The sequence below is a fragment of the Bombus flavifrons genome, chromosome 7 (assembly GCF_040668555.2).
Source record: "Bombus flavifrons isolate JBK064 chromosome 7, iyBomFlav1_principal, whole genome shotgun sequence".
NCBI lineage: Eukaryota > Metazoa > Arthropoda > Insecta > Hymenoptera > Apidae > Bombus > Bombus flavifrons.
Window position 1 is genome coordinate 13,737,363 of NC_138448.1, and position 27,727 is coordinate 13,765,089.

The 27,727-nt window shown below is 45.1% G+C and overlaps 4 protein-coding genes across 8 annotated transcripts; 2 read left to right on the top strand and 2 right to left on the bottom strand.

Moving 5' to 3' along the window:
- Positions 1–2,281: 2,281 nt before the first annotated feature.
- Positions 2,282–3,577, bottom strand: LOC138181766 (valacyclovir hydrolase; the record flags this gene model as incomplete). Its single annotated transcript, XM_069116907.1, is given in 8 exon segments — positions 2,282–2,444; positions 2,509–2,572; positions 2,575–2,763; positions 2,844–2,935; positions 2,937–3,006; positions 3,009–3,060; positions 3,062–3,150; positions 3,484–3,577. Coding segments are annotated over 8 exon segments (741 nt in total), but the record flags the coding sequence as incomplete, so codon positions are not given.
- Positions 3,578–4,957: 1,380 nt separating this feature from the next.
- On the bottom strand, positions 4,958–6,379 carry vih (ubiquitin conjugating enzyme vih). Its single transcript, XM_069116906.1, has 4 exons — positions 6,245–6,379; positions 5,802–5,916; positions 5,524–5,728; positions 4,958–5,451 (listed from the first exon to the last, which is right to left on the bottom strand). Exons 1-4 carry the CDS (start codon positions 6,346–6,348, stop codon positions 5,327–5,329), a joined length of 549 nt encoding a protein of 182 aa, XP_068973007.1. The 5' UTR covers positions 6,349–6,379; the 3' UTR covers positions 4,958–5,326.
- Positions 6,380–7,132: 753 nt separating this feature from the next.
- LOC138181764 (kxDL motif-containing protein CG10681) lies at positions 7,133–9,086 on the top strand. The gene is made up of 4 exons (XM_069116905.1): positions 7,133–7,281; positions 7,375–7,574; positions 7,666–7,800; positions 8,884–9,086. The coding sequence occupies exons 1-4, from the start codon at positions 7,133–7,135 to the stop codon at positions 9,012–9,014; spliced, it is 615 nt and encodes a 204-aa protein (XP_068973006.1). The 3' UTR covers positions 9,015–9,086.
- A 349-nt stretch (positions 9,087–9,435) lies between these two features.
- On the top strand, positions 9,436–27,587 carry nvy (CBFA2/RUNX1 partner transcriptional co-repressor nervy). 5 transcript variants are annotated; one of them, XM_069116878.1, is made up of 8 exons: positions 9,436–9,699; positions 17,543–18,064; positions 20,898–21,433; positions 22,488–22,634; positions 24,014–24,288; positions 25,218–25,954; positions 26,058–26,362; positions 26,436–27,587. In XM_069116878.1, the coding sequence occupies exons 1-8, from the start codon at positions 9,666–9,668 to the stop codon at positions 26,676–26,678; spliced, it is 2,799 nt and encodes a 932-aa protein (XP_068972979.1). In that variant the 5' UTR covers positions 9,436–9,665; the 3' UTR covers positions 26,679–27,587. The 5 variants fall into 5 exon arrangements, with proteins under 5 accessions (XP_068972979.1, XP_068972978.1, XP_068972982.1 ...); XM_069116877.1 differs by lacking the exon at positions 9,436–9,699 and adding an exon at positions 10,362–10,516; XM_069116881.1 differs by lacking the exon at positions 9,436–9,699 and adding an exon at positions 10,681–11,057.
- The last annotated feature ends 140 nt before the right edge of the window (positions 27,588–27,727 follow it).

Sequence of the window (27,727 nt, forward strand, 5' to 3'; positions counted from 1 at the left end):
TAATTGCACCACTTTTGAGAATGATATATTTGCAATAGGCTGCTGAAGTTTACTTATGTTTTGTATGTACATTTACATATATTTGGAAAAGATTCGGAACATCAAACGGTTTACCATGAGAAAACCAGTGGGGGTGGTCGAGTCGTATCGGGGACAAGATTTTGACGTACGACCACTTTCTCGAGCAATCTCGAGCGATACAGGTCTGAAAAGGAGTAACAACGGACCCGCAAGTTGCCGTAAATGGTATCGTTTTCTACTTTGGACAGAGTACCGGAGCTGTGGATCAAGAGAACCAACTCGATAACGGTAGCTTCGAAATCTGATTGTGAGTCATTCGGTCGTTCTTCTCCATCATCTCTTTTCTCTTTTCTCTTTTGAATTCTGCCTTCTTTCGATATTTTCAGTTTTATTCTTTGCTTTGTTCCGTTCTACTTCTCATTTCTAACGTATGTATATATCTCATCTCAGATTCGTCGAATATCGAAAGAAGCAGCATTTTGCACCTGTAACGCGTATCTTTTCATTACAAGTAGGATAAAACTCATTAGTATGACTCGATTTAGCGTTAATAGCTTTGTGCTAAGTGTCTAACAACGTGACGCATAGGAAGATAAAACAAACAATTAAGTTATATTAAACGATAACGTTAGTTATAGCACATGACGATATATCGAAAACCGAGAATATCCAATTTTGCGGCAGTCCGCTTCTTGAGCAACACCTCGCGGTGATGTCATCGTAACAAGCTGTCTCATTTCCAAATCGGGAGAGACATTTATATATTTAACTTTTATTTGTATTTGGCTAAAAAAAAAATCTATTGTCGTTGCAGAATAGATGGCTGTTCGATAAAACACGATGTTTCTATCGAAACGAGATTACAATTTTTAACGTATACTTTGTAAGTGTTATTTTGTTTCTCATACAATAGGATTTTCCCTTCCAAATGTCGTGTTTGTTGTGTTTAAAAGATACTCTTAGGATATCGATAGCGAAGCATTTGCTGCGCAAAACGAACCTGATAGAGAAAAGAACGTGAAGAATAAGGAGAGGTTCACATGATCGAATCGCGAAGCAGTCTGTCCATGTTTGGATACGCCCGTTGCATTTTATATGTCACCTTTACTAGTCGTTTTTTTTCATTGCTTATAACGATTGAACTTACGTAACACAGTTTCCAGTATAATTTTATATATCCTGAAAAAAGCGGCAAACATGACAGCAGATTTTATATACAGTGATAATTATCTGTTTTATCATAACTCATTGTCATTATTGGCATATTCCCCTTCTCGAGGATCATTCAAATTAGGAGATGATTTAATCGTCATAGATTGGGTCTGATCTGTGCATTATGCAATTTCAAGTACTCCGTACTTGGTACGGATATATATGTTAGCGTAAAATAACATGTAGATATCCGATGAATATTTATTTGAATATTCTTGACTGTGAAGCCACTCGCATAATAAGTGGCACAAGACCACTTTCTATCTGCGCGCAATGTCTCGATACGAATCTCAAAGATTCGCTTTACCCAAATTTGTTTTACTTTACAAATTCGTTTCCTATTTATGGTATTGTTATACCTGATTTTAAGATATAAATAGGTTGTATACACCAAGACCATAAGTAAGAAAGATATAAAGCGAAATATCGTTGGCAGACCCCTGGCAAATGGTTCCTTGGGGCGTAGCCGAGACGAGGGACACGATCGATTTTCGTCCGAAGCGCATTGCGGATATTTCGGTTGGGCGGTTCTTGACATTCGTATCGAATTGTACTAATCTTGTACTTCTTCTTTTATTTCCGTGCTAAGTTCCTTTTTCTCGTCAAATTTAATCGTATTACGATATTTACACCATTTAATATAATAACGCAATCGTATTTTCAATGCATAACGTGAAGTAAGATTTATTTAAGAGTAAAATAACGTTGAATAGAAAGTAGAAATTTGGAGAAGATTATTTGGAAATTAATTTTCAATGAAAAAGGCGGAAATGTTATTTGGAAACGTCCATTGTCAAAAGAGGTAAGCCAACGGAAAGCCTTCATCGCCCACGTGGTTTCATAGCTCCTTTCTCTGACTTGATTCCTGTGCCGGTTATCCCACGTGTGTCCTTTATGCTATATCACGCATTCAGCGTAGTGTAGAACAAACGTTGTTCGAACTCTTAATAAGGATGCTTTTTCTAACATTTGCGATTAATCATAGGTATTACTAGTGCTCGCTAAAAAAAAACGTTATTATATTATGTTACAATGACCACAAATGTATCAAGATAAAAAGAGGTATATAAGACTGTATATCGTATCTACCACATATTTATGTATATCGTGAAACCATCGATCAGCCGATTAAAAACTTGGTAACGACCTCGTTAAATTCCTCAGGATATCGTAAATGCAAATCATGCGCTCCTCTTCAAAAAATGTTCAACCTGAAATGATTTATCATCGACTTTATCGTTAGTCATTAGATCGTAATATAAGTAAGATACAAACTTTGCTCCGACGATGTGATCCTTCAAGTAAATTGGATGCTCGGCGAGTACCATAGGGTCCTTGTTCCTTGAATGATCAAACTGGGACATTTAATTTGCGTTAGCAACACTTTGCATAAGTCACCGTGTTGTTTTTCACAAATTCTCAAAATTGCATCTGTCCAATTAGACCAAGTTCTTCGGAAATAGACCTCCCCGTATATTTCTATTAGTGGAGCTCGCATTTTTTCGGACCAACTATCTATATTTTGGTATTCTATCGACATCCAAACGAAAGGATAATAAAACGATTGCTAGCGCGAACTGATTTTCAATGAATAGAGTGAAAGGATATACTTTTCGAAATGTTGATTTCTTTCAACGTTACATAGGCGTTTACAGCAACGGCTACCATCTTTCGAACATTATCGGGAAACGTCGAAGCGAACCGTGACACCACCATCGCTCCAACTTATCAATGAAAATGTTGTGTAACCTTCGTTAAATGGTATGTCTAATCGGTGTCACGTTGAAAAAAATCATTTGGGAATGTCCTGTCGGGTGGTTTTGATTTATCCATAGCCCGGAGGATCTCATAGCACCGTGGTGAATTTTCCACCGTCCAATCCCTCTATTTATGGTTTAAGATGCGTCCAAGTCGAACCTGTACCGTGGTATTACAATTCAATTTTAAATTTACATTAGTGACCTGTCTCTCGTTTCGAGTTTTTTAACAATTTTTATTTTGAAATATAATAAATAACGCTTAATTACCGATATTTCGACATATTCGAAAAATTATCTTCAAATATATGTATGTACATACATTTGCACGAAAAAATTGTATCGTTCAAATGCTGAATTTGATTGAGGCTATGACTATTTAGCTATATTTTTAACAATCAATTCCCTATCCCTAGATAGCAGCACCTTCGCCAAATACAATTAGCACAATCGCAATTGTGTTGAACGTGATAATTTTTGTAAAGTTGCTTACCTAAGGCACCTGGTAAAAGCAAAACTGGATGTTCAGCCGTACCAACTCTCAGGTAATTGATGTTGACTCCATTTACACTAATTTTTTGTTCCGATTGAAATTTGTCGTTTTTGTTTCGATCGCAATTTGTATTCGTATTTTGATATATACATACGTATGTATGTATATGTTACCTCTAAAACATGTTCTTGGAGTGTCGAAGAGTACCGTGTACTTATCCATCGAAAAAAGCTTACGCTACAATATATTAGCGAAATTTCGATGAAACATCACTAGCATGGCTGGCGACTTTCTTGTTGACTCTACCGATTCACCGATCTGTCTTTATGCGATGTTGCTTACGTGATAGTACCGCGAGATATTGAAGTTGCTTTAAACATTTTTCTTAGATTTCAATGGTATACGTTACGTAAACCATTATCCATGTAATATGTTTATTATGTATAATACCGTATGTATAATACATTACGTAGATAATGGGTTACGAATCGTCGATAAAAGTTCAAATTCGAATTTATTTCGAATTAATTAATAAATAATTGAACTGCTGAGAAGACAACCGATATACATAAATAGCGACTTTAAACTTTCTTAAGAACCTATGCACTTAAATACTTACTAATAAATGAAACATTAAAATTGTAAATAATACATATGATTGGGCATTTGGTACTTTGTTGTGATATTTTGAACGTGTAGTATCTTCTTGAACAAAGCGTCGGATCTATATAAATGTATTTCAATAAATAATTAATATAGGACATTTAATATTCTTCGCTCTTCCTAAACTTCTCACGTTGCTCTAAAATATTTTCCATTCTAAACATGTACTTCTTATTTTTCTTCTTCAAGCATCGCGCTTATTTAACTATTATTAATTATTGATGTTTTTAATATTTAAAATAGATGACTTTCAAATTCGCATATATACTATAGTAACTATGGCATAAGGATAATTCTAACGATAGCGTGTATATTATGTTGAGAAGAAAAAATATCAGGCAATAATATATACTTGCATGGTGTTATTACAAAGTAGTTCACACTTTTCGAGTACGATCGAGACTAATACACTCTTCTTATGTTCCATTTTTTTTTACGAAAATGTATATTTGATAATTCAACGCTCTCATAAAATAACGGGGCTAGGATGCTTCATTGTTTTTCTGCATTACATTTTAATTATATTGTTACAATTGCTCATAACAGATTATTTATTTTACTCGATAAAATAATAATATCTATTACTTTGAAGATGACTAACATCAATCAGTTAAGTACAGTTTTATATAATAGTACGACTTTACTTAAACGTACGAAAATCGTTATGTATTTATTTTTGAACAAAACAGTTTGCGAAAGTACAATGAATTTCATAATTTTAGTGTTTAAAATATTTATTTTTTAAATATACAATAATTATCGATAATGTAACGTCAATGATCACTGTCACTCGTATGCATGGAAACCGTAAAATATATCCAATGTACCATATATTAAAAATAAAAATAAAAATAAATAAAAGCTGCTGATACAAATTGACGATATAAAAATGTTTAATCCGCATACAGTCTTAAAAGCATTATACAAATTTCTATACATTTTCAAGATAGACTGACGAAATTATATAACAAATATGATCGCGACGAACAATATAAAGTGTGTTTATATGTCCTTTTTGCATGATAGGGTATACGAGTGCAAAAGATAATAGGAGATGAAATTTTCTATAATGAAGTACATAAATTCGGTGCAGTTTGTTTTTCTATATCTTATACCTAGATGTAACATTGATAGAAATAAAAATAATGAACAAGCCATGATCATTATAAAAATACCCTTATCATGAATCTTGTTGATCGCGATTCAAAGCTCTGTGGTATTCTTCTGTTAAATGCTTTTTATACTTTGTCTGATCGTTCCATAGTTTTGCTGCCTGTGGATTGAGGGGACTCTCATTGTTAGGTTCTAAAAGAAAGAACAGAGTTTGTGATATTTGTTTATCAGCATTTTGCATAACATCGATCCAAAGTTACTTACCACTAAGAAGAGATTGTATAGATAACAATATAGTACGCACATCGTATAAAGCGCTCCATTTCTCCTTTAATATGTCCAAACAAATATTACCCACTGCATCCACGTTTGGATGAAAACAAGGAGTAGCGAAACGTACAATTGGAGCACTATATGGGTAACTATGGGGAAATTCTAAAGTTAATTTATATGTAAGACCAGCATAAACCTGCAACAATAAATGAAAATAAAAGTTCTCTTGTATCTATTACTATTTTCATTATGAATAGAGCAATTATTACCGTATCCCTTGGTCCTGTAATAGTTCCTATCCATTTGAATAGATTTTCTCCATCTGGAAAGGCAGAAACACCTTTCTCTGTGCTCATCATCAAAACCATGAGCTCCTTTTGCAATCTATACGCATATATTTGGCCTTATTAATATCATAGGAAAAAGTCGATTGTATGGATAAATTTAGCATAAAATATAATTATGCTCGAGGATATTTACATGCAATCTAAGAACCAGCTAATATTAAATCAATCGCTCAAACATTGTGAATAGGTTATGTATTCTAGTATTACTATTACATGATAATAAGATACGCATTTGCTATATGAAATTTTTAGTATAAAGTGAAAAGAATCTGGGATGGCTATAGATAAAAAAAATGGTAATAAATAAATAATATATAGGAGCAAGATCAGTTGTGTATTTTAAATATTCGAAAAAGTTGGCGTACCGTTTACTAACTGCATGCTTGTCTTTTGGTATATTCTGTTTTTCCTCTGCAGCTTTACTCGGAGTATTTTGAGACGAATAAAATGGATTTATATTTTGTGCCATTCCGAATCGAAAGACACAAGTGATTCTTCGAATTATTATTTGCTGCACAAGATTTCCGAACCTTCGGTTTGGGATACAACAGTCACTGTGGAAATTTGAATGCTGGATCTTCTACCAACCTTCTTGAAAACATTTGACTTCGAACAGCTGTTGAAGGTGAAGCGTGTGGTTTGTTTAATATGTACTATCGTGCCACGTACTACATTTAGTTCAATTGAAAACACAGTGAATTCGATTATATAAAATCACGTTGAAAAGCGAACATTAAAGTTATTTGTTAAAAAATTATTTCCTTCGATTTTGTGTAAAATTGAAACGTGACGTCTCTGCCATGTAAATACAATAGTAAATGTATCATCGATCATCACCAAGTCAGCAAGAACGAGCAGTTCCAGTAATTACACATGTAGTGTTTAGTATATATCGTGCTAACGTTGAGTTAATATGTGACAAAAGTTCTGAAAAAAAAAGACGTACAACTTTAAGCAAACAAAACTTATGTTATTGTATTGCTTACTCGTCTATAGATTCATCATTTAACTACAGTTGGTTCCTTTATAATTAGTTCATAATAATGTCAACATTGTTTCTCTACAATTATTATTGCGAACTCGATGAAGATTTATAAAAATAAAATGTACACTCTACCGTGTAAATTATTATAGAAAGAAGCAATATGATTAGAGTACTTGATTGAGACAGAAAGACATGGTCGCGTTAAGATTGTACACGAGCAAATATTGTATTTATACTATGTGAGATTTAAAAAAAAAAAAGAAAGAAGATGGCAACGGCACAAGGTACACCAGAATCTGATACTGGAAGTTTTGAATGCTTTCAAAACTATACAGCGCCAGAGGTATTTATCCAGGGTTTGGCTGGAATTGTTGATCAACAGGATGTAGAATCTATGATAAGAGCACAAAAGCAAATGTAAGAGTACTTTTCCAAATATTTGTTCAAGTATCAGTGTATATGCAATATCTTTTTACTGTGTCTGTTATGTACTAAGTTATTGCTTCACAGGTTGCAGAGGTTTGAAAAAACCAACGAGATGTTGACCAACTGCAATCAGTTGTCGATAAATAGATTTAAGACTGCTGGCAATGAATTTAAAAAACATACAACATTATTAGTGGAAATGAAGAGAGATCTGGATTATATTTTCAAAAGAATTCGTATCGTAAAGAACAAACTGAGTCAGCAATATCCACAAGCATTTAATGGTAAGCATATATGTGTAATCTATTTTAAAAACATACATGTGAATAATGGTATGTTGATGATATGTTAGCGTGATATATTTTGTTAACATAGAAGCGGTAAGAAGCAGTTTAGCAGAAGAAGTAATCGTCGAAGATGTAGATTGCCCTGTAAAACCGCTTGAACCTGAAATAGTACCACTACCAAGCGCCTCTAATACCGTTATGGATCGAGATCCAGATTCTGATGGTAACCAAACTAGCAGTACAAGTAATCGTATTACCGCATAAGAAATTTACTTACATTGTGACAAGTTATTCGTCGTTACAGTTTTACGATGCTTCTACTTTTTATTCTTTTCATTTCCTTTATTAAATTTTTTTAAAATCATTCGTTGAACCAAACGAAATAATTATTGAGATTCAACATTTGTATTTGTGATATGTGTACTTATCTGTACGACCACTTTTAATGTTCTTCGCTCAGTTAGACAAAAATTTTAGTATGTAGTATTATGAGTGAATAAATGAAGTATAATGATAGCCATTATACATATTCAATTATAAGCGAAGATATTCAACAATGTTAATCCTTTTTGATAAATAAATTGTAATACGAAGTTGATCAGAAGAAGGTGATTAGTTGGTCGATGCAACACTTTTATTTAAAAATCCTTTATACTCGTATAATATACGTCGCATGTGTTTGTTGCGACTTGTACACCTAATTGAAATATATATATATATATATATATATACATATATACATATATATATATATATATGTGTGTATGTGTGTAGTACATAAAGTTAATGAAATTTCTGTAAATTTGAAGAAACATGAAAAGTATCGTAAATAACACACGTGTCTTATTGTCGAACGGTTCGCCAATGAGACGCAACACTTTGATATATATTAAGCAATTAAGTATTTATCGTCCTGTGGTAGAAAGGTACATAGGTAATTCCTTTCTAAGCGTTGTTAGCGTAAAACGATGTACATGTTACAGCCATAGTATGTGATAGATGCGTGTGATAGCAGAGTGTTAGATATCGAAATGTAGCAGAAAGGTATCGCTTAACGAGTTGGTTTAAAGCGATTTCGATACGCTATGGCTGTAACGTAAGAGTTACACTGTAATGAAATGAATTTTAGATATAGTACGAAAAAAACAAAAGAAAAAAATACAGATGTTATATTTCGATTTTGTTAGACGTAATTTACTTGGATCTATCTCCCACTCGTTAGGGTATACGAGGTCGTTCCTTTTCCCGAATACGTTATTTAATTACGTAAACGAAACTAATACCGACTTCAATTGTTGATGTACAGTGCCGGTTGAGGAGTTTCAATTTGCAAAGCTGCGGAAACGACGAATAAAGAGCAACGATAGTTCATCAACGGAGAGCAACAACGATCACAGTAACGCCGAAACTTCGTCCTGCACGTCCGATACTGGTTAAAGCATTTGTTCCAGAGTTAGAAAATTAGAAGACTACAAAAAAGAAGAATACCCTCAAAAAAAGAGAAAAGAACGATAATAAAAAGAGAGGAAAGGGAAGATTGATATTTTATACGTTAACGTTATCGCGAAAATGGTTAGCCGACAATAACGGTTTAGTTCCATCGGTGGCAACCGGCTATGAAAATTTGGAAAGTCTCGATTATACACAACGTACAAAAGTAGATGTACGCGCAATCGTATACATATTTGTAAATTGCAAATCTGTGAATTTTGTCAGTGTCGACGAAATAATAAAGTATTATTTGTACACTGTAGAAGAGTCGATCATTTCGTAGCGGTAAGTACAATGCGTGTTATAGGATATATTGCGAGGAAAATGGTATATTTTCTAAAGAAACGAAATAATCGGAAATATGTTCGAACGGCATCGATTTTACCGGTGACTCGTAGTTTTCGTTAAAGCTCAGAGATGTCGGTAAAGATGTGAACAAGAAAGTTTGGCTGGACGTCTCGCGCGCGAATATCGTTAGGATTAATAGACGAAGTCAGTTTACACAGCAGTTGCAAATTATCGCGCACAATACGTCGTATCAAATATCGACACTCGAATAGTTAGGACGGTGTTTCTACTTATACATAACAGGTGCCGATGAGGACCATGACAAGCAACGAGTCCATTAGAGGTACGGGCCATTGAAAGAATATACGTTAAAACAGGCCATTTTTTGAAGTGAACTTTATTAACGGAATCAACTCATCTATGTTAATTTTTTAATGTAAACATTCCTCTGCCTTTTACATAAGTGTTCTTTCTATATTTTTCTCATTCGTATTTCTGACACGAATTGTAAAACTTTTCAAAATCGTTTATTGTTTCTCCTCTAAATATGTTTTTTGAGGAGCGATTTCGATTCTGCTTTCTACCATGGATGGTTTGTACTATACACACACGTCACACATATGCACGTATATACAGAAGGCAGGCGCGACGTTCTTCGCGCGGAAGACGCCAGCCGTCGCGATGCCAGAAACCAGCTGCGTCTCAGCTGTTTTCTATCCGTTTCTCAATTTCTCTTTCTCTCGTCTTCTCTCTCGCTCTATTCCATTTTCGAGGACGTTTCGGCATTTTAAAATAAGATGATAAATTTTCCGAGCACAATTTTTCACTACGCCATGCTCGATTCAACTTCTTACATTGTACGAACAAATAACAATTCGATACTCGAAACAACACTCAGATGAATATTTTACTACGGTAAAGATGTATCGTAAGATATAGAATGAAAGACACAGAGAAAAGGTTTAAACAACATGTATCGTAGGCACATTTTATAAAACAACGAATCGACGGATTTAATCGATTTCACGCGAGAGAATTTCAAGAGCTTCACGATGATTCAGTCGGACAAACCATAAGCAAACGAATAGATGATACGTGATATATCCGGATGGAAGAGGGACGCGAGCCCAGGAAGAAGAAGCTAAACTGCCGATGGCTCGGTAAAACGAGGAAACAGCTGTTTAATTTTATCCGGCTCACCTGTTTCGTTCGATAGTCGCTCTCGTTTTTACCGCGGCCACACTGTATAGCAGCCAGACTGTATAGCAAGTATACGTAGCGTAATACAATACGCGTTCTTTGTGAACGCGAGACACAACGAAGCTAGTCGTGTAATTATTCGGAGAAGGAGCCTCTTTGAATCTGTTGAGAGGGGCACGGCATGGAAAGAGTCGTAAAGTGCGAGAGACATGGAAATTTCGGTGTCGCGATAGTTTGCATGCACCAGCACTCGTGGTGCAACGCTTTGTCGTCAAGACTGTACTTGATCTTGATAATTCTGCGTCACGGACACAGCGGAATCCGTTTTTGAGCGGCGCAAAGTAATAGAAAAGCACGACCGAGGCATACCCGTTAACTCGATGAAGGGTGTCAGAAACAGTGGTCCGGATCGAACGTTTCCAAGAGGGTCGATCCGGCGAACGAGCGGCGCGGCGTGCAGCTTCTAGCGGACACGAGTTTCCAGAAGCTTAGAAAACTAAGGTTTGGAAAAGTTTTCGTTAAAAAGTTGGCCCTTTCATTCCGCAAGTTGGATTCGTGGCGCGATCGATTTTCGCGGATAGCTACGCAAACGCATATTCCGATCGGGGGATCGTCGATCGAGCAACAATACGGTTGTGCGTTTTTCTACACAGTACCGCGAAAATGCTGTAAAATCGGCTGACGCGGTTTCTCTCTCGCGAAAGGAGTGACTTCGTGCTATTGACATCCGCTCTTCGTGGTATCGACATCTCGGTACAAGCCAGCCCGTGCCGGCAGCGCGATTTTGTGCGTCACTTCCACGGTATGGTGGAAGGGAGAGTGAGTGAGATAGCGAAAAGAGGGAAGGGGAGGTGGTGGGTAGGGATAAACGAAGAGAGAGAGAGAGAGAGAGAGAGAGGGCGAGGAGAGGAAATTCGTTGGACGAACACGAGCTACGTCGGTATAATTTTCACAAGCGCGAAAATTACTCGGATCAGAGCCGATAAGTCGTAAATTACGAGTGCGCGCATCGGTACGTTCCAATCGGCGTGTAAAACGCAAGATTCGTTTGCCTGCGAATGACGGCATCAGCCGTCGCTGAAACTTACGATTACTTGTTCGACGTATCGAACTTTGCGTCGAAATCCTAACGCAATTCAATCGCGCGCGAATAGCAATAACACGTCCGACTATCGGGCACGATGCGATTTTTCCTTCTACTAACAGTCGTGCTCATAATTCCTCTACGAATAATCGCGAGCCGGTAAGCATCGAGAAACGATATATGCGACTCTGATTTCTTACGATTGGAGGGATGACTCGTTGTTACGTCGTATGGATTCGAGGCGACGATCTTTGTTCGATACGGAAGGAAAAGTGGGAAACGGGGCCCGTTGAAAATTGACGGAAGATAGAGGTACGGAAAACGGTGTGGAGGTTATTCAGGAATTTCGGCGCGATGACGCGCGCACGTAGAGGAGCGTACATGCCGATGACAGGACCGTGACGGAGTGCTAATAATACGTATAATAGGCCGGTAGAGCGGCGCGCGTGTGTTGGTGTGGTCGCGCATGAATTCGTGCCGATAAGCAGGGGCAGGGACAGGGATAGAGAGATATTCTATCTAGCGCGCATACGCGTATAGATAGTTGGTGTTGGTCCGGAGTATAGAGAAGCGTGGCCATGGTCACGGATTTCGATTGCGTGCACGATACTTACAAGTTTGAAGCGTCCGCGAACGTTGTTGTCACGTTCTAAACGAAGAGCCGATCGATCACGATATCGAATGTCCGATCGATGTACACGTGTACGAGTTCGATATCGACAGAAGCAGAATCGATACACGGAACTAGGACGATACTTCGCTTTCTCTCTCTTCTTTCTTCCGATTATACCTTTTTACCGGCGATGTTTTCTGGTTCGGTCACGTGGTACGCGAGTCGCGCGAGACCCAAAAAATTGGCCGATCGGAGAGATACGGCGCGACGTACGAAGATCGTCGCGAGAATAAGAGGAAAGGAAGACGAGAGGATGGCGAGCTATTTCTCAGTTTCAACCGCAGAGACTTTCTTCGCGAGAATATATCGACGCGTCAAGAGCAAACTAGCCCGTTTACGATAACCACGCGTGCATATATATACTGGCCGTATTACCGCGGTTCGCTCGCGCAGCTTTCAAACGCGTAAATACGTCTACCTTGAATTTAGTTTTGCGATCACCGGCCATCGGGCGTGGTGGTGAGTTCTTGGATCCGTTACGATCCAGTCGATGAAAATTTCAATGGAAAACCGAGAAGATCGTAACGAGTGTCGCGTATCTCTCGGTTCCCGCCTGTTCCTGGCCGATTGTTTCGATGGTCCAGAGGACGGTGGACGGCAGAATTGCCGGTGCAGCTACGGAGCGAGAGTAGAGGTTGCGTGGTAGAGATTGCAAGCCACCACCTCTCTTCCTCGTCCACCTCCGGTCGGCGCCGTTCTTCCAGTTCTCCGGCGCGACGAGACGTTCAGTCGGCTGGCGACAGCCGTCCGTGCTTCGCGTTCCTTCCTATCGCGCACGCTCTGTTTCTCGCCCGCGAAATTTCCTCGTTGTCTCCGCTCTTCACTTTCTGTTCGCGCCTCGCGGTTCTACCGCTGCTGCCGTCGTTCGATCGTTCGCGATCGTTTGCAAAGGGAAACGGTGGACGCGATGAAACGCGTGGTTGTGGTGGTCACGCGCCGATCGCGACGATTTCGCTAGATCGGTGCCGCCGGTGACCGACGGTGACGTCGACGATCGAGAAATCGCGCGGTCCGTTTCGTGCTGCAGCCCTTTTGGATTTCCCGAAGGTTGATCGTCAGGCTGACAGGACCGAAAGCCCTCGATCGGTGATCGAAAGAGGTAGGCGGATCTTCTCGATTCTAGTAGCTTTGAAACGAGTAAATTTCACGCGTATCGTGCTCGACGGTGTTCGACGAGTTCGAATCTATTTAAAAACCCAACTACTTTGCCTTTCGCATTGACGACAAAGCAACGCGGTCCAATGGAAAAAAGAGAAGAACGACGAAACGAACGCGGCGATACTGTCCGAATAAGACGAAACACGACCGTCGTAAGGCCGTTCTCGTCAAAGTAAACGGACGAAAGTCTCGTGCGCGCACGTGTGTGTCGAACGAAAGGAAGAGAGGAACGGCGGAAGGCAACCAGCCGAACCGATGCTCGAGGAAACTCGGTCCTTTTTCGAGAAATGAAATAGATAGGCTACCAGTGAGTAGAAAAGCGAAGTAGGAAAAGCGCCAGGTGCATCGTTTCGCACGATATTTGTCAATAATCGATGGCGTACCTCCTCGCGATTAACCATCGACCATTAACCATTTCGCCGTCGATCAAACGATACGCGATATTCGCGCACACCCGTTGCTCGAGCCCGAACCCGGCACCTCGGCAGACGACTAAATTCTTCCGATTTTCGATTAGCGACGCTTTAAATTCTTCCAGAGGTCGTAAACATTAGAACGAGAAAAGTTGCAGCTAGTTGCGTTCGAAGCGAATGAAACGACGCAACTTTTCTATATAAATTTTCCGCTGTCGTTCCTGTAGCGACGTTTCCGAGTTTTCGAAAGAAATCGAGTCACGACGCAGAATCGGAGAATCGGATCGCGAAACGTTGGTAGCTTAACGCGTGGCGTGCACGTTGCACTTTGAACCGGATCGATCGATCGATCGATCGGGGAAGAGCCATCGACTTGGCGTACTCGGCGAATCCGATTAACACGCAATGGACGTTTGTGGATAACGGGAAGCGGCGAACACGGAAACGCGATCGGTTGTGCTCGTGGACGCAAATTCAGTCGCGTGTGCGTCCATACGTAGCAGCACGAGACACGCGCTAGCGTTGGCCCGCTATACTCTCATCTCAAGTATTATATCGATTAACTGTTGGTAACAGAAGTGAGGCAGAGGAAAGCTCGTCGGAGGGTGGCATAGCTTTGGCTTTCCTATATTATTAATCTTGCGCGCCTTCTCTCTCCCTCTCTCTCTCTCTCTCTCCTTCTTTTTCCTTTCCCTGCCAAGCCTTGTTCTCTCGTTTTCTTTTGCTCTTTGCCCGCTCGACCCTAGCCGCGCTTTCTCTCCGCGCTACCTGGTAAACCTGGCATATCCTGTGCCAATCAACGGAGCTGGTCAGCTATCGTGGACAAGTTCGACGCTTCAAAGAAAATCGATGATTTTTACAGCGCGAGTAGGTGTTGCAACGATGGCCGGTTTGCACGCTTGTTGTTGGACGAAGTTTTTCTCGACGAGATGCGGCAGGAAAACGCGGGCAAATCGATTAAGCGCGCAACAATGTGTCGACGATGATAATAAAAAGTCTTGCGGAAGAAGAAATCCTGCTGAAATAACAGAGATACCGAACAGGTTAGGGGAGGGGGATACGTTTGGTAAACGCGTAATTCGCTGCACGCGCACTTTTTTCGGTACACCGCAATTTCTCATGGCTTTCCCCGGGCGAAGAGCCGACCGTGAAGCCGGATAGGTGGGCGAGCGCAACGAGCGAAACGTCAAATGCCGAGCTGAACGCGACCTTTGTCTGCTCGTGACATCTTCGTAACGCGAACGAGTTCGAGCTTCGCAACTGGTTGCCCCGGCCGAGGTTCTTGCCAGCGGCGAAACGAGCGTTTTGCGGTGGGAAAAGTGATAGTCGCGCTTTGGCAACCTCCGGTCGAGATTTGCCCTCGACAAAGGTATGCCATTCGATCGCGTGCTCCGCGGCGATTCTTCGTTACGCGATGACGCGCACAGAGGTCGAACAAGAGGGTGAAGGAGGCGAGCGGAAGAGTGGGGGAAAGCGCCTCCGTCAAAGGCCGGTGCGAGCAAGAAGACACACGATGGCTGTGCGTGACATTTTTGTAATGAAAGGAAGCCAAACGTACGCGACGCGGTCTTTCAGTACGGCAGACATCTGGTCCGGTTGCCTGGCAGCTTCCTCTTGGTTGCCCGTTCTAATATTGGAAATTGCGTTCCTATCCGGCCGCGCGGGCGTGCGCCATCTCCTCTCCGACGAGCACCGTACCATGTGCAGGACATATGTATAAACACAAGCGCAGTCTGCCGCGATGGCGAAGTCGTTTCCTTTGAAACGTGTTCGCGATCGATCCAAACCTACTCTTTGTCGTCGGCGTTGTCTTAGCTATCTCGCAGAAGGACTTACGCGTCCTTCGCTCGTTCGATGCTCGTTGCTCTCTCCAGGGAAAGCGTAGCGGGGAAAACGTTCCGCGGGAAAGGGTCGCGCGAACGAGAATCCTTCGACGCGGCGCGGTTCGATCGGGAAAAAAAGCGTACGTGAGCTCGCGTTCGTATCCCCGTGCGCACAACACAGCTGCGCGCAATTACCGACGGTAGAGCCTTGGATTTTCTGCCATGGCACGTATATCGTTTCCCACCGACTCTGCGCTCTTGTTTGCTTAACTAAGCGTCTTAACGAATTGCCGTGGCCGCGCATCTACCCCCGGCCCCTTTTCCTTCTCTCCTCCCTCTTCCTCTCTTTTCTCTCGCTTTTCCGAAACGCCGATCGATTCCACCCACGTCGACTCGCGATATTCGATAGATCGAAAGGGTCAGCTACGAATAGTCGGCATGGATTTTCCGAGCTAATTACTCTCGACAGAGTCGACCAGCGACACGTATATACGTGGAAACACTTGCGACTTGCGACAACCGGGTCGCGTAAATTGCAGACATCTGTAACAACAGAAGGAGAGATGGGCCGTGACGGCGATTAAAATTATCCGAGCCATCTGTCGCGATAAAGGCCGGTCGACAGGTTGAGCGTGTTACGCGCTTTCCAGCGAGTCGCGTTCAACCATCGCGTTCGTAGGATTTCGCGCGCGCGATCCACCAATGAATATCGTTCGTGAACCGATCGACGCACCGATACCGTTTCCAACGATATGCAATCGTACACGGCATCGCGTTGCCGTAGAGCGGTACGCGCGACTCGCAAACCGCTCCCACCTCCGGTATCCTCGCCGCTATCCCACCTCGCCGCGCGTCCCTCGTTACGGTCAACGTGGAAATTAATCCGGATAATTACTTTTCTGCAACGCTCGAAAACTTTGCCCGGACGTTAAAGCGCCGCGTAGGTCGATCGCTGGCGTCGCCGTGTTAATTTCAATGAAATTCTATGCCGTAGAAGCAGTTTGCTCCAGGCGATCGACGATGCCGTTAATTTATTCGGCAATTCGGTCGATGATCGCGATCGGGGGCTCGTTATCGTTTTTACGATTCGCGTGGAGAAAAGCGGCGACATCGACCACTCGGCCACTTTCCTTTCCTCTTTGCATTTCGCGTTAATAACGAGACCATGTGCTACCCCGAAGGCAGTCCCGCGTCTACGGTTACCTCCACGCTCTAGCTTCCATTTCGATGTTCCACTTTCCGAATTGCGAAACATCGCGACTATAGGTTTCCCCTTTTCCCCTCGACAATCGGAAAAGATGATGTAGGAATTTCGTTTCGAGACGGAATCGCTTGTCGGCGATCGTCCCTGTATTCTCCGTTTAATCGCGCGCTTAACGGCCGTTATTTATTCGGTTCGCCGCTCTGCAACGTTCAATTATTTGGATATTCAGAGCGAGTCGTCGAATCGCCGAATCGCGATAGATCCCGGCTGGTTTGTAAAACTGCCGCTTCCATTAAAATCGGTCATCGGTATGCGCGGTCGGCTGCTAGTTGCTGAGCACGTACGCGAAATATGCGACCGCCGAGGCACGGCGCGATGCGACACGGCGCGTCGAGGTAATCGCGAAATGGAATCGATCAAATACGAATCGCGGTCGGACGCGCGATCGCCCGCCTGTATCTTCGGCTTGGTTCCTTCTCCGATCTCCGCGGGGCTTTGTCGAACGCGTTCCACGCGCCGACCGAGTCTAGCCTTAGATAGCTCGCGGCTATTTTTCCTCTTTTCGGTAAGAATAAACGCGTATACGCGCTCGTCGAAAAAATAGCGAATCAATGGATCGCATGTTGAACAGGCAAGAAGTCGGGTGACGAGAGCATGAAGGTGGAGGATGGAATGGCAACTACCAGTACTCCCCTGCACAAGGTGAAGGAAGAGGCCAAGGAATACTTCGGTTACCAACAATCGTCGGAAGCGTCGTCGGCGACCGCGACAGCGACAACAACGATGACGACGCCAACGACGACGACGACCGCGACCACGAAGACAACGACCACGACGACGACTACGACGACGAGCATGACGACGACCACGACGACGACGACTACGACGGCGACAACGTCAACGTCGCTGGCAACCGTCGCGAGCATCGTAACGCCGCCCAACTCGAGCACGATCGTCAACGGTACCGGCGGCGTAGTTCCCAGCGTCGCTACCACTCCACCGACCACCGTACCGAACGTATCGTCACCAGCGACCACCTCTACGCTGCACCAATCTACCGGCGTAGTTTGTCATCTATCGGCGCCAGCGTCTTCCGTCCTGGTTAACGCCGATCCCTTTCCCGTCGATCTCGACCTCAAGACCAAGATCAAGGGTGCGTTGTTTTCTATTTTCTTCGTTCGACCGATCGAATCTGTGGCGATGGTCCGTGAGCAAAAAACATCTAACCACTCGCCCGCTTCGTACGCCAGACGGTCGGCCACGATGGATGTCCGAGAGAAAGAAAAAGAGAAAGAAAAAGAGAAAGAGAAAGGACAGTGGAGAAGGAGGAATACATCCGCGCGTGTTTCGAGCGTTGGCGCGCGAAAACGTTCGGTCGGGTTAGCTGTGGGCGCATCGAACGTTAGTTCGGGATATTGCATAGGGGTACCCGTATATCTAGTCCGCGACCGTGCTCTCGTTCGAATCGTACGTTCAGACTGAACAGGTTATCTAGCAGACGGGCTACTGGAGCCCGCAGCTACTTTGGGAACGGGGCTGGGGGAAAAAAGGCCGCGCCGCTTCTCTCGTCAAAGGCCTGTCACGGTCCGTTCGTCCGAACAGGCTTCCATCCTCCTGTCTCGTATTCGTAATCGATTGTTTTTTGGATTCTGCCAAGTTCGTGGAACACACGCGTGCGACGGCTGGTTGGATGATCGGGGACACGCGTGCCAGATTTCCTCCGAAATCTGTTCGGTAAGTTTGACATAAGCGCGACCGCGTTTGCTCGTAGAAGAGCATGGTCGTACGGAAGAGGGGGGGGCGGGGGCAGAAAACGAGAAAAAGAAAAGATGGCGCAAAGTGGAGCACGTGCACCGTAAGCCAACGGAAACGTGTGTGCGTGATCGTAGAACGGTCGACGCGGAAACTCCTGCGAACAGTCAGCGAGGCCGGGTGGTTGGTTGGTCGGCCTCGGTGTGTTGGTTAGGTCTGTTGGTGGAACCGGCTGACTGCCTGGACCAGACGCGATAAGGCACGTCCAACGCTTCCAGCGGGATTCTGCTCGAGGCTGATATCATATCCGGTACACCGTCGGCATCCCCGACGCTGCCGTTCGAGGTATTTTGCGATAGTCGCCCGTACCACGGCTCGTAGTCACCCGTACCACGGCTCGTAGTCGCGCGCCCGTTCCCTTCCTCGCACCTTCTTCTTCCGGATATGCTTACAGCGTACAGAACGCATCTATCTTTCTTTTCAGCAGACGTAACACACGCGATTCCCCGTGAAACTTTCCTCCGGGATACGAATCGAACGCGAACGCGTTAAACTTCGCGTTAGTAAATCCGATTTCGCTGGATCTGTACGACGACGCGTCGTATTCGTACCTTATAGCGGGTAACCACCTCGTTGCTTACGATACAGCGAAGAGAGATCGAGGATGCGATAGGTGGTACCGTGAGCGATACGAGCATTCGGAAAATCGGGAGAGACAGGCAAGAAAAAAGACGGAAAAATGAGTCGAAAGAGACGGTGCAGAGAGAAGAAAGGGAGAAGGGGGAGAGGCGAATAGGGGAGCATGGGGTGCGGCTAGGAAGGGATTGCGATCAAAGCCATCTGTTGCATTGTCCCGGCAATTAGGAGGCGACAGCTGAGTCCCAGCGTACTTACTTCCACCCAGGGACTCTCAGCCGAGTGGAGCACGTGCGCTTTATCGATCTCCCTTGGTACTCGTGCAACGGTCGTCTACGAAGACAACGAACCGCCTCCACGCTGCTTCTCCCGTGTGCTCCAGGTGCTGCCGAAGCTACCGCCGCCGCCGCCGCCGCCGTCACCGCTGCTACCGCGAGATACGCGTTTCTTGGAACGCTTTTCTCTCCCAACTAACCGATTTCTGTCGATAACCGCTTCGTGCAAGAGTTTCCAATAATTTACGGCTACGAATCGTCGTCCGCGAATCTTCTCGTTACTCTATTTTCTCTTGCAGATTTTTCCGAAATATGCACACGCTGTTCAGGTTTTCTTTCCCAGTTCCTTGTCCCCTTTACGCGTTTTCAGGGCCTCGGGAACGACGAACGTAGGAAGAATTTCGATCGGGGGTCGTTGGGCGGGGCGATATTACGAACTGGATTTGCGATCGATGCCGTCGCACGACGACCGTAAGGTGCGTTCTAGGTAGTTTACCCCGAGTTCGGATACAGGTAATTAGCTGTTGGCTACCGACGTCAGGTGGCAGTGACACGGTAGCGGCGGCGACCTTCTTTCGTTTGACCCTTTCCCTGTTTTACACGGTTCGTCGCGTCGATTCGCGTTTGCACGGTGATGGAGGCGTAGATGCGTGTAGCGAGATGGAGCGTTGAACAGCGAAGGGAGAAGGTAGGCGAAGAAACCAAAGACAAGGAATATCGTTTTGTCGATTAAGCGTAGTCAGGGTTGCGTGATCGGACGATTTCTGCTGCTAGACACGCGAGACGATAATATGACAGGGCCAGGAAACGACAAGACGCGAGATCGTTCGTCGTATAACTTTTCGGTATTGGCATACGTATTCGAACGCCGGGTTTTGCCACGCATACCACGAAGCCGGAGGCATTCCGCGAGATAACGCGCGGTACACGGAATGGGAACAAGGCAAGGTGGATGACACGGCCCGTAATTGCATGTTATCCGCTGCTCCCACGCACAGAGCACACGGTTGACGCGCATCTGTGCCTCGCACCGATGCGAGTGTGTGCGCCTATCAACGCGTTTGTAAACGAGTGGCCGATTCGCCTGCCCGTTTCACGTGGTCCGTGGTTGACGGTTCCCCGGATGTACCGAGCACAAAGGACGTTTGCGGGCACCCCGTCCCTTTGCAACGTTAAACGTTCTCTCTCTCTCTCTCTCTCTCTCTCTCTCTCTCTCTCCCCACTTTAACGAAACAAATCGTAGCTTTCCCCTTTGACGATCTCCTTGCGCGAATCCCGTCTCCGTCCAGCGTGGCGAACGAACCAACGAATATTTTGTTTCAGTGTCCTCGGCAGCCAGGGACAAGGTCTCGCGAGAAGATGCTCAACCGGAAGTTCATTCGCCCTGCTCTCATCATCAAAAGATTTCAACCGCGGTACCGGCAATCGGACAACCGAAACAGAGCAACGGCGCGCCTCGAACAGATCACAAAGGAACAACGATCGTTGTTTGCTCGGCGTCCTCCGACAGCGGTAGTCCTTTACCCTCGCACTACCTCAAACCCGAATCGGAGGACGCGACTGGATCCGCTGGAAGCAGCGGTACCGGCGCTGGCAGTGGCAGCGTGGTTAGCAGCGGTGCAAGCGCCAACGGATCCGTGGCCAACTGCAGGACGGAAGAGCAAAGCGATGTACCTGCACCGTCGAACAACAACGGCAGCACCACCACCGCTGCTACTAGCACCGGCAACAGATGCATCGCCGGTGTTTTCGCCGGTCACGGTGAGCTCAAGAGCGTGCTCGGTACCGTCGTGAAATTCGCTACGGGCATCTCTCCTGACACCGGCGACACTGTGCTTACCCTGGTGTTGGCGCTTCTGGTAAATCCGTCACACGTTTTCTTCTCCTCGCTTCTTTGGTTCGCTACCGTCGATGCCAACCTTACGAATTTAGCGCGATCCGTGGCTGCGCGTGTTTCCTGCTAGTCGGTCGTAGCATGCACGATCGCGAGTAGTCGTAAACCGACCCGAGCATAAGCAACGTGCGCGTACCAGCTGACGAAGTTGCCTCGAAGGGAACGTAACACGTGAGTTGGCCCGAGCAACGACGAACAACGTGCAATGCATTCTCGCCAAATAAAACTAGACGATCGCTTTTCTTTCTTTCTTCTTTTTCCTGCATTTCCTTTTTGGTCTCTTTTCTTCTTGTTGCAATACAACGATATCAATCGCATACAGATGAGGTGATTGATCGAACGGATTCTTTCCTTCGTTGCCCGGCGATGTCCCCACTAGCGAGCGTTCGTGAGACGTACCGCGGCGGCTAGCGCGTGCATGCTCTTTCGAGAATTCGGCGGAAGAAGCCTAAAGATATTGGGCACGTCGGGAAGCTACTAGAAGGTTCCGTGCCACATGTGACGCCACACAGACATCTACACAGGTCACACTCATTACTGCATAGAGAGTGGGGTTCGAAACCTTTTCAAGGGCCATGGGTCACTAAGTCGTCAGTCTGAGAATAACTAGCTACTGTCTACATTCCACAACACTCACTTATATTTCCTGTAATAATTGTTCAATAAATATCACATAATATTGTTTCAACGCAAACATTGCGTCTTCCACAGATTATTAATCTTAATTCCGAGATTAAATTCTGACACTTCTAATAAGAGGGACGAACGAAAATCGCTCTAACAATCCCATGGTTGTCCAAACGATACGAGATGTCTCGAGCTCGTTCAAACTCTGGCAAATATCTCGAATACGTATAACGTGATCGGGCGCGTATGAAGCTCGCGTGCGTTCCACAAACGCGACACCTGCTACCCTTGCTACATCGTAAAACATCGTGGCACGTGACAAACGTAAAGTTACCCTCGCCTCTTGTTTCCGACAATTAGCCCACTATACGGACGACTTTTTTTCTTTGTAGAGCGGCACTATGACAGCGGAGGAATTTCACTCGGCCCTCCAGGAAGCGACCAACTATTCTCTGAAAGGTTTCGTCCTACCGCATCTGAAGCAACAATTGCCATCCTTGCAGAGAGATTTGAGCAACGCTGCCAGAGCAACCAACCAAGTGAGTTCCGCTGGATTTGTACTCGGCTGGCGAAAAACTCGAAAGAAATTTTACTTATTTTTTCCTGCCGATTCAAATTTCTATCGCCTCGAAGGTTACTGTCGACTAGCTGTGCTCCGATATAGATTACAGTTATATCACGCACACAGTCGCTAAATTTTCTACAACGAAGGCGGAGCAGAGCAAACGCGTTCGGGAGTAGCGGGTAAAATCAACAGAACTCGGGCTGACCGGCTGTCGACCTGTTTTAATTTCCCAGGCTACTTCGCGACTCGTGGGTGAGGCGCGCCAGCCTGTTTCACGGAAAGATAGACGACCGAATCGAAGATAAAGACCAACGCGAAAAGTCTGCGTCTTAACGAAAAACAGGATTCGTCAAGCACGTCGACGACGTCACGTTTGTTCGCTTCCTGTTTCTCTTTCGATACTTTCCATTCGTTTTTTCCCTTTTTAACGAATTAAAAGGTGATAAACCGTGGCACGTGAGAAACGTTGAAAGAAACGCTGCCGTAAACTACGATGCGTTCGACGATTGCAACGACGATCGAAATTTACGCAAAGCGAAAGAACAACGCGCGTGTATACGTAAGCCTGAGTCGAATCGTAGCAAATTGGGATTCGTATTCCGACTGAATTAGGACGAAGAATAAAGTCTAGTTGGAAAAATGAACGGAAGAGATTTTCGACCGCGTTACCGTTCCCAGCTGGTACTTGTCTCTCGAGACGGCGAAAATAAAACGGAAGACGACCGGATGAATCCGGAGGTGAGAAGAGAGGAAAAGAGAAGAGAGATCAGTGAAAGACAAAAGGATGGAAAATGTGTACCGAAGAACACGGAGGAGCGAGTCGTAGCGCGGTAACGAATTGCAAATTAATAAGAAGGATTTACATTTCTCGAGGCAGCTAGCGGTAAAATATCGAACGAGGGGTAACGACGATTAATTCCTTCGCCAGCCGTCACCCTTCCTTTCCGTTCGCTGCTTTCCTTCTGTGTACTACGTTCGTAAAGGAAGCGAATAGCTGCTGATATTCGATCCAACGTGCTGTTACACGCGTAACTTTACCAATCGTTGATCGTGTTAATTGAGAGTCGCGAAAGCAAGAAACCTGCCGACGGAGAAGAACTCCGATATGATATTAGAAGCGATAAATCCTAGGTTGGCGAGTACGCGGCTTAAAGGAGGGTAACGAGTTGGAAACTTTGTGCGAAAGTCGTCAGCCTTCGGAAATATCGGAGAATCGTAGCCGATCGATGTTTCTTTTCCTCTTTCGAGCGGAGTACGAGGAGATCGAGTCGGTCGATCGCTCAACCGTCACCTCGAGTCGGCATTCGTAAAACGGATAACGATCAAATACACGTTTGCTTTTCTTTTCCACAGAGTTGCGCGCAGTTTTTGCGATCGAACGAGGCGGCGGTTCTGGAGGCTGTCGGTTTGGTGACTGCGTCGGACCACGTCGAGATCTTCGGAGAGTACGCCGGTAACGGAGCTGCAAGTGGAAACGGCGGCAATCAGTGCCCTGCTCATTACGGCATACGATCCAATTCGAACCCTGGTATTGGCGCCATTCAGCACACGAACAACGCTACGTCCGGTTTCCATCATTATTCCAGCGGAACGTCGCACGCACCGAAGCGACGCGCCTCCGATACACCGTAAGTTTAGGGTCGCGTTACCGATCGTTCTCGGCGCGATCCGTTTCATTCGTTTTTCCATCGATTTGCTCGCTCGATAACCACGCAACGACGATGACGTTGCGAACGTATCGGCAACGTATAAATCGCGACGCGTAAATTGCTGGCGGTCGAACACGACCGCGCGAAATCTTTGTTCGTCTATAACGATAATTCACGGAGTAACGAACGCCACGCACCTGCGCGCGTACGTAGTACGTTTGCCAAGCCGCAAACGCGGCGATGCGTGGCACGGCTGGTTTCGGTAAAATCTTGGCCAGGAGCCTGCATTTCTCAGTCGTGTTTGGCAAACCAATAGAGAAACGATGGCTCGCTTATCGAATCCCCTCGGCAGTCGAACGATCGATCGGTGAAGGATTTCACGCGTCCGCGCGATGCCAACACTCCGATGTTTCGGCAAATAGACGATCGCGGTCGACCGTGATCTAGAATCGATCGATCGTTCGTATATAAAGGATGTTTGGTATTTCCTGTCGGAATAGGATGTGTTCGCCTGGCTGGAGAAACGGGCGCCGACGCGACGCGAATCCAAAGGCGACAAAACGCGACGTGCGCGTTGGCGCAGCCAGCCTGGCCTCCTCTCGATATGTCTGCTCGTGACGTTTCCATATATCATCGGGGCACCACCTTTCTCGAACACCCCGGCCGTCCTACTCCCTACCCTTCGACTACCGGCAAACTTGCCTCGAGTACCTACCTATCAACGTTCTACTAATGCAGCCTACATTCTCCCTTTGCTCCGCACCACCACTTTCGCGATTCCATTCCACCTCCGAGCTGTACGCGACCACGCAACGGCGTACGATTCTGGGACCGATCGTCTCCTCGTCCGTCCTCTTTCTTCTCGTTGTCGCGTTTACGACTTCGTTTACCTGATCGAAATATCGCAGGTATTACGAGAACGGTGGCGCTCTCCTCGAGGACGTTCCGGTCTATGGAAAGAGACTGACGAATCCATGGAGTCATCATCATCCGCCGCAACCGCAACAGCAACCGTCTGGCGACGGTTCCTCCCCTTATTGCTGGTATCATCCGCTTCATTCATCGAGTGGATCGATTCAAGGTCTCGGACATCGTCATGCTCACGGTCACGGTCACGGTCACGGTCACGGTCACGGTCAAACTCACGGCCACGCTCATGGTCATGGCCAGGGTGACGGTTCTAACTCGATACCGACTAGTTCCGTGCAAATTAATCAGATGAACGCGTTCTCCGGCCCTCATCACCTGGCTCGGCAACAGCAGCAGCAGCAGCAACAAATGAGTCACGTGCAAACGCAAAACGGAAGCCTGGACGACGAATGGAAGAACATTCATATGATGTTGAACTGTATCCTTGGTATGGTGGAAAAGACGAAGAAAGCTTTGGCCATACTACAGACTCGTGGATGTTTCGCAGCGTCGACGACGGCGCCTCCCTTAGCGGCCACGAGCACTGTACCAGCTCAGAATGGCGGCAGTACCGGTACCACCGTTGCCGGTAACAATCCATCATCGACCAACGGTTCACAGGTAGAATCTTCGACGGGCGATCGCGAGGGTAGCTTGAAACGATTATCCGGCGAGATCGTGGCTCAGACGATCAGAGCGATCGAGGATAAAGTGGCGGAAGTGAAGAGGAAAGACGGTTGGTATTTTCTTTCTCTTTCTTCGTCTGAATGTAATCTATTCGTCAAACGGGTTTCGATGGAACACGCGAAATATCCAGCCGTTCTCACTCGTCTTTTTAGAAGAGGCCGTGAAGAGGGCCGTGATGGCCGAGGTACAGCGTGCCGTGAGAGTGGCGGTAGCCGAGTCTAGAGCGAACGAACGCCTACGAGTTCATCGAATGCTGGATGTTCCGTTGTCTCAAAGAAACCACGGCGGCGGTCTTCGCCAAGGATCGTACCTTCGAGTACATGGTAACCATGGAGCGGTCGATGCGAACGCTAGGACCGTTGCCACCACACCGACCAATTCCGTTTCCAACTCGATTCCGTCGATCAGCGAAGACGAGAAGGAAGCAGCGACGCAATTGCAAACCGTCTCGGGATCTGTGAGTATATGTGGCGTTTCGTCATCACGATGCCGATCATACCGTTTGCTCGCACCGTCAAATCGGTTTTCAGAGTTGTTGGAACTGTGGCAGACCAGCGTTGGAAACGTGCGGTGGCTGCGGAATAGCGCGATACTGTGGCTCCTTTTGTCAACATCGAGACTGGGAGGCCGGAGGTCACCACGCGACGTGTAACAATCCTCCGCCTCGCGAACCTCGAAGATCCGCGTCTCGCAGTCCGCCAAGAATCGCTAGCGTGAACGAGGCGAACGTCGCCGCACCGATACCGGCCAGCGGCGCGACCAAAGGAAAGTGACGTTACGACAGCAACTACTATCGATTCCGACGATTCACTAGACCGGTCCAATACGATTCGCGTTAATGTTAACGGCGTTCGTACCGCCAGACACCGCGCGCTCGCGATACATACGCTCCTTCCTCTATGTCGAATCATACATCTTCGCTGCCCCTTTCCCATTTCTACTGGTTTAGCTACTTGGTACAGGCCATATGCCACTCGGTTGCCTTTCTGTTTGAAAACTGCTACTACCGTTGCATATTTCTACGAGGCAAAGTTGCGTATATTTTCCGAAATTCATTCGTCGGTAACATCGTCAAGCTAAAGGGTTAAAGCAATTCCTAGAGTATCTACAAATGCAAAGTTATGGGAACAGTACGACATGCGGATAAAACGGAAATTTTTCCTCTCTATGATCGTAGATGTAACCGTTGGTCGAATTTCTTCTTTAGGATAGTACGTGTAACGGTTTGTTGTATTGCTATTTGATCGAAGCGACAAAGTAGAGATAAATAATACAAAGTGTATATATGTATATTTCGGATCGTAGATGGTTCGAATAAACGATCATTTTAAATATTGCAAATATCAAATATAAGAATAGTGCCGATTCTTGCTATATTTCGATAATTCGTACGGCGAAGGTGCGAATAAAAATTGAAAGACAAACGAAATAATGCCGCCCAAACAGCAAACGATCCCATAAACGTAATTTTTATGATACTACGTGATTTTACGCTACCAAAGAAACAAGAAGCTAAAATACCAAAAAATGATAACGAAATAACAAAGAAAATGACGACATGTTATACGCTCTCTAGGTCTCTACGAACATGTAGCACGAAGAAACGATTACCTTTAACGCGGGATATTTCGCGTGTTTCATCGAAATAAGTTTAGGATAATTTTCCGTTATTGTTCCACGATCGTTATTGTTTTATTCGTCTTAGAGCCGTAATATAAGTAACACGAAACGTGGTGTAATACATTCAATTTTCCTCTTCTGTTACCAAAGTCGATGTACCGCGTAAAGAAGTAGTGCGCTATCGATCTTTCTCCTAGTCAAT